This window comes from Lepisma saccharinum, assembly GCF_977018435.1.
Source record: "Lepisma saccharinum chromosome 12 unlocalized genomic scaffold, izLepSacc3.1 SUPER_12_unloc_1, whole genome shotgun sequence".
NCBI lineage: Eukaryota > Metazoa > Arthropoda > Insecta > Zygentoma > Lepismatidae > Lepisma > Lepisma saccharinum.
The window spans coordinates 17,265,473-17,280,822 of record NW_028142891.1 but is presented as its reverse complement, the minus strand read 5'-3'; the positions used below and the strand labels follow the sequence as shown (position 1 = coordinate 17,280,822).

General features: G+C 41.4%; 1 protein-coding gene across 2 annotated transcripts in view; it reads right to left on the bottom strand.

Annotated features, from left to right (window-relative positions):
• The window catches only part of Oseg4 (intraflagellar transport protein Oseg4), a 134,603-nt gene extending 128,304 nt beyond the window's left edge, over positions 1-6,299 (bottom strand). For both annotated transcript variants that reach the window (XM_083115762.1, XM_083115763.1), the window contains exons 1-2: positions 6,191-6,299; positions 1,569-1,680 (exon numbers count right to left, since the gene is read on the bottom strand). In XM_083115762.1, the coding sequence (XP_082971888.1) occupies positions 1,569-1,680; positions 6,191-6,214 (136 nt within the window). In that variant the 5' untranslated portion in view covers positions 6,215-6,299. The remainder of the gene's footprint in view (positions 1-1,568; positions 1,681-6,190) is intronic.
• Between the last annotated feature and the right edge of the window lie 9,051 nt (positions 6,300-15,350).

The window sequence follows — 15,350 nt, the reverse complement described above, 5'->3', positions numbered from 1 at the left end:
CATTCAGTTCTAAAAAAAAACATTCTTTTTTTTTTTACTATTTCAACTTCGCTTACAGAAATTTCCATGATTTTTTTTCAAAACAACAAGTAGAGTACAGTAGTTTTATAACATTAAATAAGAAAAATAAACATGCCATTATAAATATTTGCAGTTTCTAGCAGAATTTCAAAATCTGCAGCGATAAGGTAGAGTTGGCCACACATTAAGGCCGAATCACACAGAACTGGATATCCAGTTAGTTGCCGCTGAACTGGCTACCTGCCCGGGTGTGGTAGCTGCCTCGCTGACTGCTTGACTGGTTTGGAGGAACAGGACATGTTCTAATTGCTACTGGCTCTCCTCGAGTGGATTGTGTGCAACAGCCAATCAGAGCAAAGTTTGGGCATGTGAAGCTGTGAGTTTGCAAAGGGGAGTTTTTTTGTCTGTGGTTTCCGAGTGTTGGCTGCTTTTGTTAGTTCCTCGATAAAAAAAAAGGAAAGAGATGACGTGCAGTGCATTTGTGTTCAGTTCATTAATATTTAGGTATTTATGCAAAGCAATGAGAGGTGTACGTGACAAATAAAATTAGCCGAAAATGAAAATGCTTATTATTACAAGTGTATTAAATTAAATGTTAGGATTTTTTTTAAAAATTGTGAATGAATCCTGTGAATCTCATGCATGAATATTGAATAGAATATGCACACCCGAGTTAATTAAAAACTTGTTCGGTACACATTGATTACTATATTTTTTTCGAGCCAATCTCTAGTCCATACTTTTCTAATTTTTAATAAAAGCACAAAGCAGTAATTCTCCTACAACATTCTTCAAATTCCTCGTCCATCTTTACAGATTGTCTGCTCTGCAGAATGTCTTATGGAAACAAAAGTCTGTCAAGAAGTACGCGATAACAAGTATCATGTGAGGGTAGCCAGCCCAGCACCAACTAGGGCATTTCTACTGGAAATCCAGTTCCGTGTGATTCAGGCTTTTGAATGTATTGCATAGTTATTCATGCCTTAGGAAGGCCAATCCCACAGAAGAATTAATTGCTATTATTGATTGATTGATTGATTTAGTTTATTTTACTTCGCGTTTTGTGCCTCTTGGCTAATTTGCGAAGATGGGGATGAGTGATGAAATGATGAAATTGATGAATGGACATTCACAAACAACCAAGCCCGACCGGGATTCGAACCCGGGACCCTTGGCGTCGCAGCGCGATGTGCTAACCACTCGGCCACAGGGTCGGGCGAATTAATTGCTTTTAATACAATATCTTATTAATTAATTTTTAGTTTACTCTACCTCTGCAACGCTGCAACCCTAGTTCAAGCTCCAATAAGACTTTTTTCTGGAATTCAAAAACTGTTTCTTACACACCAAATTTCTTGTCCACATGTGGAAAACTGACAGGGTACATTTTAGCCAAACCTGGCTTCCATGGCAGAGTGGTTATCGCAGTCTTCTTTGTGAATGTTTCTTCCTCATATCATCACCCATCCTCATCTTTGCAATTAGCCAAAAGTGACACAAATTCAAAGTAAAATAAAGGAAATGAATCAAACCGAACGGGTACCCACCTGTTTCCAACTTTAGAACTTTCAACAACCCATCCTCTCCACCACAAGCGATATATCCCTGCTCCTTGTTCCATGCCAGGCACTTCAATTTGGTGTTATTGGGAATTGCTATCTGCAAAGAACAAAAAAAAACAACATAAGTGGATCACTTTCTTTCTAGGAGAGGTAAGTATATAAAGCTGAAAATATAAAAAATTATTTTCAAAACTTCTTACACATACATAAACTCAGGAAGTTTTCTGACATGCATAGTACACTTCAACATGTCTACACGGTATTCCACCTCAGTGCACATATTCCCTAGCAACAGTGGCATCACACTGTTGATCATATCACGAATTCCTTCGCGTAAGTCTACAAGATCTCGAACGTTTGTAACATACACCAGGTCCTTAAAACCTCCCAAGAAAAAGTCCAGCACAGTAAGATCCTGTGACCATGGTGGCCAGGTCATGAAACGGGATCCTCTCCCAATCCATTACATTGAAGTGGTTATGTAAGAAACTTTGGACATCTTTGCTGGAAGATTGTTATTTCTGGAAGTTGAAGCGCAGCTTTTTCCTGCAACATGCCCATCTACAGACTTCAATTCCGCAATTGCCAAATCACAAAACACCTTCTGTTATGATGTCCGCACGATGATTGATGCAGTCTCGGCAGTTTAAAAATTCTATACATCCTATGCATGCGCAATGCACAACCTGCCACCGTGCATTGCTCTCAGTTACTCTTCACGGGTGGCCACTCTAGGACCATGATAAAATTCAAGTATAATTCCCTGTTTTCAAGACGAACTTTCCAAAAAATTTAAGGGTAAAGCAGATGTTTTCTCTATTTCAACCTTACATATTACCGCCTCTCAGCATCCACACACATACAGACACAAACATATTAACAATATAAATGGTCTGTCGAATTGCAATATATCCAAAAATTCTAATTCAATTCAATTAAATGGTGTACATACTTAAAAAAATATTTAATTTATGGTGCAGAGTTTACATTTGCCATTTCACACTTACATTCAGCCTCGAAATACATCTACAAATACAAGTCACAATGTTACGGGATATATTAATCTACAAAAAAATTGTTAATTGTATGAGAATTTCAAACTCAAAGCATGAATTGACAATATAGAGAAAGTCTCCAATTTTGTTAATTTTCGGCATACTAACTAATTTTGGCCTCCTAATCATGAATCTGTTGTAAAAAACTGGGCGTCACGTCTGGAAATTTGAAAAAAAAGCCGATTGAATTTTTATATATATATATAATATCATATCATATCATATATATCAGGGCATGAAATTTCTAGTTTGAAGTCAGTCGCCGGACTAAAATCTTTGGTCGCCACTATTTTATATTGATAAATAATAAAAATATGAGCAATTATTAAAAAGTTAGGAATTAATGTTTATGTAGCGCTGTCGTTCTGCACTGAAGTACCACTTATCAATCACAGCTGCTGGGTCAATCTCTGACAGGGAAGGGGGGGGGGGGTCCGTTTACGGAAACTCTGAGCAAATCATCCAGTGTCTCAGTCTTCAGAGAGTTCCTGTAAGTAGTTTTGAGTCTGTTGTGACAGCTGAAACCTCTCTCACATGAAGCTGTGCTCACTGGTAGAACAGCACAAAATGTCAAAATCTGGAGCAAATTGGGGAATCTTGCTGAACACTCCTCACTGTGAATCTTCTCCAGCGTCTGATTCAAAGCTGGAGAAGGAAACAAAAGTTTGTATTCTGTCTACTCTGCTGACAGAACATCCGTTTTCTCATTATAAAGGCTCGGGTTCAAGTATATGTAGAGCTTCTTTATTTCTTCTATCCCAAACTGAAGAATAATTTCTTTGGGAGGCCAACCCAAGGTGTCGAAAACATGCAGAAGAACCTCTCTATGGTATTCCAAAGAAACTGTGGCGCTACCTTCTAGCCCCTTGCCGCCAGCAAAGCAATTACGCTGGAAATGCCCTTCTCTCTCAGCATTGGCTTTCCTCTCGGATATAGATTGCAATCTTTCTGTGATGTACACCTTCGCATTGTTAATTAAGTTTCCTCTAACAGCCTGAAACTTTTGCTCTCCGTTTTGAATGTTTGTGAGCTGCACATCCCTGATCTTCCCTGAAATGGATACATGGTCCAAGAAATCTTGTTCGCTTGGTCCAACATTAGATTCCAGGTCAGCCAAAACTGAAATACAGTGTTCAATTTTTATTTTCAGAGATGAAATCAAAAGATTCTTATTTTGTAGTGCCAGGCTTAAAGGGTTCAATTTCCTGTAAAAATCCAAAAGGAAGTACAGAAGGTTAACAAATTTAAATTGCTTCAAACTTTTCAGCAAATCCGTAGCTTTAGCGCCATCATTGTATTTTCCATAGGCCACATGTTCAAGATGGGTCACAACAGCTTTCCATGATTGCAAGAGAGCTCTTACAGCACTTTCTTTGCTGGCTAACCACCTAATAGTGTGGATATCACTGAGTTTTAGAATTTCTTCTATAACTTCTGCCGTTTCTCTCAAGAGGTGAAGTCTAGAGGCGTGTTTGACACACATTTGAAACAACGAAATTTCAGTCGCCAGCCCAAAACCTTTAGTCGTCAATGGCGACCGGAAATTTTGCACCCTGTATGTGTGTGTGTGTGTGTGTGTGTGTATATATATATATATATATATATATATATATATATATATATATATATATATATATATATATATATAGGTGTACATGCGTAGTTTTACGAACGAAAATGTAATCTCCTGTCATTGTCTCCAACCATGCCGTTGTTTTACAAGAAAATGATTTATGATGTTAAATTCTAGTAAGAACCCTATTTTTTCGATGAATTTAGGGATGAAATGAGTGCTAATGGAACCTAACCTAGTAAATATGCGATATCGCCCGAACACCTCTCACTCGTTTATTTCGTTAATTTTAGCATTGATACTTTTCTATTCTGTATTGCGGAAGATTCTCTAAGGTGAAGTTATGCCTTTTTCCATAAAATAGTGTCAACTTTTCATATTAAAAGTCATTATTTGTATTCCGTGTTCCGCTTGGGTAACAGACAATATGGCGTGCACTCATCACGGATCATCACGCGTCGTGCTTGTGTTTTGTCGATTTGGAGTGGGTATGCAGTGTTTCAACCTTCGTCACCGAAAAATACCTACTTTCGTGTTCATTATGTCATCACAAACCATTGACGGATAGCCCCAAAAAAACATTCATGATAGCCCCACAAACCATTGATGAATAGTCCCAAAAACCATTCACGATAGCCCCACGGACCATTTCCGGCAGGGTTAGGCTAGGCTGGGTTGGGTTAGGTAAGCATAGTTAAAAAAAAATTCTCATAAGAAAAAGGCACATTTGGAAACACTAGCGAGACCGCGTGACTTTCGACGCTCGCGCCATCTGCAGGTACATAATGGAAACAACGGCATAATGCAAGAAAATGCAAGTTCCTTACATAAAAAGTGATTATTTCTTGTTCTGCAGCATTCTATGGTGATGGGGTGTAAGGGGTGACCTTCCACGTAGTACACCCAAATGTCAACCTCACTTCCACGTTAGTACACCCTGGACTGAAGACTAACGAGGCTCTGGCGACTGGCCTCATGGCCAGTATAATTTTGTTTGTGTTGTCCTGTGTTTTGTCCTTATTTGTGCTGAGTGTTTTTTGCAGCCTCGGCTTTTAACAAAAGTCAGAACATTTTAATATTTTATGATTTTAATTAAGCAACGTTAGAGATGTTATGTGAAACGGTAAGGGGCTGGACCCCGTATAGTGTGACGGGTGCAAAATAGCCTAAGTGCTGACGCTCCCAAAATTTTAAATTCAAATTCAAATTCATTCTATGGTGAAGTTTTCAGTTTCCACGAAAGAAAATACCTCGAAGAACTTCGACAATGCTACAGAAACTGATTTCAGTAAGTATTTTCTCCTGTAAATTTGACGAAATCCATTCGGGCGATATCGCATATTTACCCCTAACCTAACCTCGTGTGAATGGTTCGTGGGGCTACCCGTGGATGGTTTGTGGGGCTAACGAACAATGTTTCATCAAAATGTACAATTTCCAGACGCGACCCCCGGTTTTTTACAACAGATTCGTGATTAGAAGGCCAAAATTAGTAAGCATACCGAAAATTAACAAAATTGGAGACTTTCTCTATAGTGTCAATTCTTACCCAGATTCGTGATTAGGAGGCCAAAATTAGTTAGTATACAGAAAATTAACAAAATTGGAGACTTTCTCTATATTGTCAATTCGCTCCAATTTATGTTACAAGAAATATAAATACCTATAACTTTTAAAAGTAGAAAACAACAATTTCCAAAGGGTACACTTGGTCACCAGACACACAACAGACATAGCAAGTTTTTTGATGCCTAGTTTATTTCGATGAAAATTGAAGGTTCTAATAACATGTGCCACAGACAAAATCTAAACAAATATCGTACAATTGTGAAACACTTTTATCTGTCCTCTGATAATATGACATAATTATGAAAGTATTTTTATACCAAATGACCACTTAAAAATAAATTATACGATAAATAGCTTATACATTAAATTTTGATACTACAGAGTTACGTATTATTGGATCAGACACTCACCTTTTTGCTTAAATAAATAAACATGTTTAATTAACAGTTTATCTGTCAAATGACATTTCCTGTACACAAAATATTCAAAATATCAATTGAACGGTACGCAACATCTCGTTCATTTGTTCGGAATGTTTGACTCAGTGTTGCCAACAATTCTTCTTCTTCTTCTTCTTCTTCATGCCCCTCACCGCTTGAATGGTAGCAGTCTTGGGCAACGGTCTGAGAGAGGGCTAGAAGTTCGCGCACTAATATAAGCAGCACAATATTGGTTTACACTTCACTTCACTGTCACTATAATACAGTAATGATGAGGGATGGAATCAAAAGCGAAGGTCGCACTGTCGGGCAAATCCATAGAGAATCCACATTATAGAGGGGGAAGGAGATGAAAGTAGAGTGGGCAAGGAGAAGGGGAAAGCAACCTTTTGTCGAAGAAGTCTGTGGAGGAGTGCCTGTCGTTGAGTGTTCCATAGCGGGCATTGGAAAAATAAGTGGGTGGGGGTTTGTTTATGTTCTCCGCAGGTACAATTGGGAGAAGGAGTTTGATGAATTCGTGCCAGATGCTCGTTTGTGGTCACGTGTCCCGTTCTAAGGCGTAGGATACAGGTGATCACTTCACGAGGCATTTTTAAATGATGAAACCAGGGTCGAATAGGGAGTTTATCATAGAACCATTTGTAAGTAGTGGTTTTTGCCACTGCGTCATGAACCCAATTTTCCCACTGAGAGTGAATTTTTTTTTGACCCGTGGGAGAAGATCCGTATAGGCAAGTCGGATAGGAGAGGGGAGAGGAACGTCCACAGCTGTTTTGGCATAATGATCCACAAGGTCTTGATGAGGATTAAGATTGCTATGTGCTTTGACATAGGTAAACTGTACGCGTTGGGCTTTGTTTTGGAGGTGAAAATACTCTTGTAAAATTAAAATGGGAAAGAGTTGCAACCGGTAAGCATCCTTACCACAACGAGCGATCGTGAATAATACGCTGAGAGCATCTGTGAGAATTAAGGTTTGCGTGTATTGTGCTTCACGAGCATTGATCAAGGCATGGTAAATGGCATAGCACTCTGCCGAGTAAATAGACGCTTCTGGCGATAAGGAAAATTGTCGTACAACATTGTATTGAGGGACATAAAAGGCACATCCAACGCGGTCGGCATTTTTGGACCCGTCTGTGTAGATAAAAGTATGGTCGGGCCAGAGTTCTTTGTAATATTCGTGTCGACCGAAATCAGTAAAGTTAATATTAGGGAGAGGGGCGGTGAGTATTGGTAAAGTGTATATCAAAGGGGATGTAAATGTAAAGCTGAGATGGTAGGCGTCGCGATCAATATTATAACAAGATAAAAAGAAAAGCCGAGGGCGAGAACGTTCGAGAGTTAAATTTGCTTCCAGTTGGCGTTGAATAGCGAACTCGGTATTGAAGGGATGAGGGTGTCGTTCCCATGTTTTCAATATGTATTTCGTGGTAGAGTATTGATATCGGAATGAGAGAGGCGGTTCAGTACTCTCTCCATAAACGCTTACATTGGGACTAGATGCCATTAATCCGAGGCAAAGGCGGAGTGCCTGACGTTGTAAGATATCCATTTTTTGGAGCCAGCGATCAGGCATCCCTCCCAATACGGGCGCCGAATAGTCAAAAAGTGAGCGAAAGCAATTCTTATAAAATAATAGCATAATGGAGGGGTGGCCCCCCCATTTGGTAGTGGCAAGCCCTTTCAGAATGTTAATCAATTTTTCCCCCTTGTGATCAAATATTGAAGATGTGGTTGCCAAGTTAATTTACGGTCGAAATGAATACCTAAGTATTTACAGGTTTGGACCACCGGAATGTGATGTAAATGAGTTAATGTATTGGGATAGCGAGTAAGCATATACGGATTGAAAATAATAATCTGTGATTTCTCCGGGGAAAATGATAATCCGCGGAGCGCTAATTGATCGCGTAATTGAATGATAAATTTGCGTAGGTCTAAGATGCCGCGAGTGGCATCTGATGTGCTATTGTAAAAACAGAAATCGTCAGCATATTGCAGTATATGATGATTAGGATTTAGTGTCTGATGCAAGTATTGCGTGTATATATTAAAAAGAATTGGGCTGAGTGGGGAGCCTTGGGGGACACCACTCCGAATTAATCGGGGTCCCGTAACGTTATGGGAGAACCAAAAAACCAATATTCGTTCGTGATATAAGTGCCATATTAGTTGAGCTACCCCCGGATGAATGTGAAGAGTAGCAAGTATTTGGTATAATATGGGAATGTGGACCGAATCGTAGGCGTGAGCAATATCTATGAATAAACTAAAGCAATATTGACGCAAGATTTGGCTATTCTGAATTGCCACTGTAAGGGTACAGATAGCATCTTGGCTGCCGAGTCCGGTTCGAAAACCCATTTGAGAGGGAGGAAAAAAGTTTCGTTTCTCTAAATTCCAAGTTATTCGGTGTTGTAAAGTTTTTTCGAATAATTTAGCCATTACTGGTATAAGAACAATAGGACGGTAAGACGTCGCATGGGTAGCTGGTTTCGTCGGTTATAATATTGGAATGACAACATGTTGGGTCCAACCTCGCGGGATTTTACCCCTACGGTAAACAGAGTTGAAGATTGCCGTGAGGATATTGAGTCCTTGTTCTGGGAGGTGTTTGAGGGTGTCGTAGGTGATGCCATCATATCCTGGGGCAGTAGAGGGGGTATTCTCTAGGATATGTTGAAGTTCCGAGATTGTAACAGCAGGGAAATCTGCTGTAAAGGAAAAGTTTGTCGGGGCTAGGGATGGGGGAGGTAAGGTAACCGTAGGGGGTGTGAGGAGGTCCATAAATTCCGCTTCCCAGGCATTGTTGAGCGGTCGGGGGCGGGGAATATGGGGTTGTCGTAATGAGTTGAATTTACGCCAAATGTTTCCTATGGGGAGAGTCACATCGAGGGACTGGCAGAAGAGTTTCCATGCCAGTCGTTTGGCTTTAGTATATGTATTTTTTGCGAGCGTCTGTAGTTTGTGGAGCTCCTGCCATGTTTCAGGCGTGGGGTGTTTGGCATAACATTTTTTGAGTGCGGTTATTTTTTTTTTGATGGCGGCACACTGATTGTTCCACCAATGAATCTTAGGGAATCGGTCAATGGAAAAGAATTTTTGGCGCGTACCGCTCCGATCAAGCGCTAACGTAATCATTTGGAGGAATTTAGTATACGTCATTGTCCGGTGAGAGGGTATATCATCCGTATAGTATAATTGAAGGAAATATGAACGAAAGGTATTCCAATTAATAGACTCGCGTGTCCATCGACGGACAGGGATGTCAGTCACGCCTGTAGTCGGAAAGGTATTTGGTAAACAAATAAATATCGGCGTGTGATCACTCCCTCGTAAGTCGAAATCGTTTGTCCAGTTGATATGAGAAAAGAGGTTTGGGGACACTATTGTTAAATCGATGGCAGCCGGGCAGGAACCATTGTGTTTATTTATTTATTTATTTATTTGAGAAATCCTGAATACAGAAAGAATCCATTTTAAATCAGGATATCAACAGCGAGAAAAATAGAAATTAACAAATGAGAAGCACGCACACATATGTAATAAGAATAATACAATAAAAATAATAAAGATTAAACAATAATAATAAAACAATATCAAGGGTATAACAAATATTAATTTCACTTCAGCTGCTTGATGCACGCATTTCTGAAAGCCTGCTTAGATAGATGGAAGCCTGGAGGATCAATTAGTGTATTGTACCTTGTTTGTAGCCTATAGAGAAATGACCTTTGTTCTAGGGATAGCCTTGAGGCTTTTGTGTAAAAGAAGTTGTTGCATTTGCTGTTGGAACGTGGGATCCGGATGTGAAGATGTGGCAAGAGTTCGTTAGTGAAAAGTTTGTCCATTCATGATTTTGAAAAGAAAAGTTAGATCTGAAACTTGACGGCGAAGGGAAGGATCGTGAATTTGAAGAGTGGATAGAATTTCATGTTTGGAAAAGTTTGCAAGGGCTGGGCATCTATGTTTGACTATTCTGATAAAGAAATTTACCACTTTGTTCGTTCTCTTTATATTGCTATCACAGGCCATTGACCAAATACAGGAACCATATTCAAGAATAGGTACGACGCACGATGTAAAGTAGGTTTTGAGGGCAGAAACATGTGTGATATCTGTAAATTAGCCCAAGGGTTTTCATGGCTCTCGAAGTTATGTAATCTATGTGGTGGCTGAAAGTGAGTTTGCTGTCGAAAATGACTCCAAGATCTTTGTGCTGTTGTACGAACGGGATGATTTTGTTGCATAATCTATAGGATGGTGCTGTAAAATTGGATTTGAGGGTAAACCTCATAAAAACAGATTTCTCGGGATTTATTTTCAGATTCCAGTCTTGGCACCAGCGTTCAATGTGTGTGAGATTGTCTTGCATGGAACAAGTGTCTTCAACTGAAGCGATGTTTCTAAATAACTTACAGTCATCAGCATACAATAAAATTGAGCATTCTGGAGAAATATATTCATGAATATCGTCCATGAAAAGAGTGAAACACAGGGGCCCTAGAGAACTTCCTTGAGGCACACCGGAAACTACAGGGAGCCATGACGAAGAGCAACCAGATATGATAACCTTTTGCTTTCTATTGTGCAAGTAAGATGATAGTAATTTGAGAAGAGGTCCGTGAATGTTGAATCTGTTTGAAAGTTTATGGATGAGTTTTGTATGAGGGACAGAGTCAAACGCTTTAGAAAAATCTAAGTAAACGACATCCATGTCTTGCTTGGCACTCAGGCAGTTAACCGCGTTGGTGAGCAAACAAGCAAGGTTTGTGTCACATGAAGCATGAGGAAGAAAACCGTGTTGAGTGGGAGAGAGGAACGGAGTAGCATGCGCAAGGATACGATTGGAAATTATTTTTTCGGCTAGAAGTGCAAGTGCAGGAAGTAAGGAAATCGGACGATAAGAAGTAACGTGAGTTTTGTTTCCGTGTTTGAATATAGGAACTATATTTGCTTGCTTCCATGCAAGAGGAAATACACCCTCGGAAAAACATTTGTTAAATATTATGCTGATTGGTTTGGATAGAATATGGGCTAATCGTTGTAGAAATATGGCAGGGATATCATTAGGAGCGTTAGCTTTAGAACATGAAAGAGATTTTAATAATTCGTGGACTTCATTGCAGTTAGTTGAGATTTGAGAGAGTGTGTAAGGAGTGATGGGCTTGACTTCAGGCAGTGCGGTAGCGGTATTATTTGCAAAGTTGCTGTGAAAATACGAGTTAAAAAGTGACGTGCGCTCCTTCTTTGTAGCAGACTTACCGTTCCAGGAAACTTGAACGGGAATACGGTCGTGTTGTCGGCGTGAGTTAATTAGCTTCCAGAACTTTTTGGGGTTTTTAGCAGCACTTTCAGTCACAGTTTGAATGTAATCATTATAGTCTCTTTGCATTAAGTTTTTGCTATGTTTTCTTAATTGAGTAAAAGTGTTCCGTGTATGAACGTTTGGGACTTGTTTCCACAGGATCCACGCATTCTTTTTGTTCTTTAGCGTAAGTTTCGTCTCTTCACTATACCACGATGGGAATCGGGATGTTCTTGTTTTCCTTAGGGGCACGTGATCTTTAATTATGGCTTGCACACAGTCCACAAGGAAATCCACTGCTTCTTCCGCTGGGAGGGGGTCCATCATTGTCCACGGTACAAGGCTGGTGACAAGAGAAAGCTGCTCCCAGTTGACTCTTTTCCAGTTGTAGACAGGTCTGGAGGAGAGGGAGGGCCTGGGGGCTTTTCCAGGGACTTGGAATTCGGCATGCACGGGGGTGTGGTCCGAGGCGATGAATTGCTCACCAGGCTTGGCCTTGACCTTTGTGTACGAAGACAGCAACAGGTCGAGAGTTTCTGTGCGTCTTGTGGGGAAGTCTACAAACTGATGAAGTCCAATCGCTTTGATATAATGATCAAAAAACCATCTGTCATCATTGTCTGTGCATAGGCCAGAGTTCGACGATGACCATTTTATGTGAAGGTTGAAATCGCCCATAAGAATGATGTCAGTTTCCTTCATAGCATTCAGCACAGAATCTAATAATGCTGACAAGGTTGCAGTGCCAGATTTTGGGGGTCTATAAAAACAGCCGATTAAAAGTTTTTGTGAGCCTATATTTACCTGAGTCCATATTAATTCACATGACGTTTCCAGATCCAGACGTCTGATGCAGGGCCACTTGTTGTTTAGCAGTAACATTACTCCTCCTCCACGTGAACCTCTATCGTTGCGGAATACCTGGGGTGGGGGTACCGTCATTCATTATAATAAAATCGTTCTCAAAGATCCAATTTTCAATGGTGTGACCTAATCTATCGGTCTGGACATTGCCCCACAGTTGATTATGGCTATTGAAATCGCCGGTTATGAGATAGGGTCCTGGGAGGAAGGCGAGAAGGTCGGTGAGGGTGGATAAGGGGATATTCTGCGAAAAGTGATGGGGAGGAATATAGAGGGAGAGGAGTGTGAATAGGTGTTGATGAAACTGAATGCGTACGGCAACAAGTTCGACATTAAACTGATGAGTTAAAGGAAGGGAGGAGGGGAGAGAGAGAGGGGAATGTGGAATATTTTCATGGACGTAAATAGCAACACCTCGTTGTGTTGCGGGGAAAGGGGGACCGTAAGAGATGAAATGTGGGAGTCGGTAGTTCTCGTATCGAGTTCCTTTCACCTCTTGTAGGCTAAGGAGATGCGGTTTATAATCCGCCACAAGTTTCTGTAATTCACATTTTCTGGCCGAAAAGCTGTGGACGTTCCATTGAATAATAACAGGAAATGACATGGAGGGGGAGGAAGGAAGGAAAAATAAAAAGGGGAGAGAGACTCATGGAGGCAGTCTATGCCGGAATAGGCGGGCTTCCGTTGTAAAAAAAAGGGGAAGAAAAAACTTAGAGGAAAGAGAAACAAAAATGGATAGGTAATCAGCCTTCTATTATTGATAACAGTTGGGTCGTGAGGGCTTGTATTTGCTGGATGAGAATCTTTTGTTCGCGTATGTTTGAGATTTGGAGCACTGATGCCCATAAGGTTGTTATGAGGTCCAAGAGTGATTTGTAGATCGTGTGTTGGTCGGAATGATGAACTTGCAGTGGTTCCGAGGGCGGCGATGATACCGGGTCCGGGGGGGCCCTCCGGGCCGGATGAGCGTTGCGCCCGATGGGAGGAGAGGGGGTGAATTCATCTTCTGATGCCGATGAACTAGAAATTGTTCTTGTTTTTTCAACGTTGGTGCTGGATGCCTTGACTTGTAGATCTGCATGTTGTTCCTTCGAGGAGGAATGGGGCACAGGAGTATTTATTTATTTATTTATTTATTTATTGAACTCAACAGGTACATACCTAATTACAGAGCCCATATGAAGGATAGACTTGCCAGTCCAGCGGCGGGGGTGAAGTTTGTGTTTGGAGCGAACTGTGTCCACTGCCTGCGGCGTGGCGGTCTGACGTCCACTTGGGGTGGGGGGTTCAGATGCAAAGTGCGGCTGTAATGTATGAAAGGGGTTATCCCAAGCGCCGAGTTGGCGTGTTCCATTCGAGGGGGTCAAGTTGGGTGTGGGAGACAATTTGGGGAAGTCACGCTTGTTGAGCATGGGATTCAAAATATCTTCCCGAGTTAGGGGTGGGTGGAAGGTGCCGAAATGTTTGGCCTTTGCTTCGTAATAGGAAATATTTTCTTCCGCCATGCGAGTTTGAATGGTTTGTTCTCTTTGCCAGAGATCGCATTTGCGGTCACGTGCCCCATGGGGGCCCTTGCAGTTGCTACAGTGAGGGGGGTTGGAGCATCCTTCCCCGTGTCTTTCTTGACCACAGTTAGCACATTGGGGTTTAGACCGGCATTGAACCTGAGAATGATTATAACGGAAACAGCCAGAGCATTGTAAAACCGATCGTACTCGCGGTTTGACTGTTAAGATTTCCTTATTTATCAGCACTTTTTCGGGTAAATGTTTGCCGTGGAAGGTAAGGCAGATCAACTTGGTGTCCACGAGTTGGAAAGTGCCATCCTCTCGCCAGATTTTTTTCCTTTAGGCGTTTAGCGCCAGTAACCCGAAATGGTGAGTCGATGCCGTCCGTCTAGGATGTCTTGTTCTGTCACGTCAAATTCAAGCCCATACACTAGCCCTTCCCTTTGGATCAAGCTGTGTGGTATTTTGGCTCGGACCCCAAGGGAGTCCAGAAAGGTCCCGTTCCGAACAAAAGCGTTTGCTGTATCTGCTGTTTTAAAGGTGGCCCGTACCCTGTTTTTGCAACATTGTTCCACTAAACACACTGGGATGTTGGCCTTCCGGAATTTATTGCCCAAACTGCCACTAGAAAGTTTACCGATATTTTGGTTCTGTCCTTCTATGAGGACCACAAATGGGCCGGTGGTGTCGGTCGAATACCAAAGAGTTGGGGGTCGTTGGTCCGGTTGAGTGGGGCGGAACATTTTCTCTTGATTGCGCTCGGTTTTACTCACCTCGTCCAGTGTCCTTTTACCTGAGCGTTGTACAGAGTCTGTCATGGGAACGTCATCATCATGTTGGTTTAATGGAAACTCCTTTGTGGCCAGGTCGACTAATCCTTCCGCAGCCGTCCTCTCTCTCGGGTCCAACATTTCGGCATCCTGGGTGGGAACCGGCTGCCCGCCGGAAGCCACGGTGATCTAATAGGTCGCTGTCTAGGTTACACACCAAGGGGAAAAAATACACGGAATCGTTGCACTACACACTATAAGCAGGTAACGTTGACAATAAATTCGTCGAAATCGATCCAATCACTCGCGAATTGCTGCTCCTTCTGATATGAACCGCTTTTTTGCTAGTGATCCTATCACCACGAGCGCTTGTACGCGAATCTTCACATTTCACAACCACGTTCACTTCTCCTGCCAACAATTCGTCGAATACGTTCCTAAATCTCCATATAAAATCCACTAACGTCACTAAATCAAATCTACCCTGTTTTTTTATGCTACTATCTTCCGAATAATATTTTCCATAATTTAATGATAAAATATCCTATGTGAAAATTCAGTGCAAATGAGGTCCTGTCCTATTAAAAGGCATCAGGACATAAGCGCATAACCTCGAATGTATGCTGGTGGAGGCGGGCGTACTTCGTGCACAGACAGTGCTTCGGGTTTACTTTCCC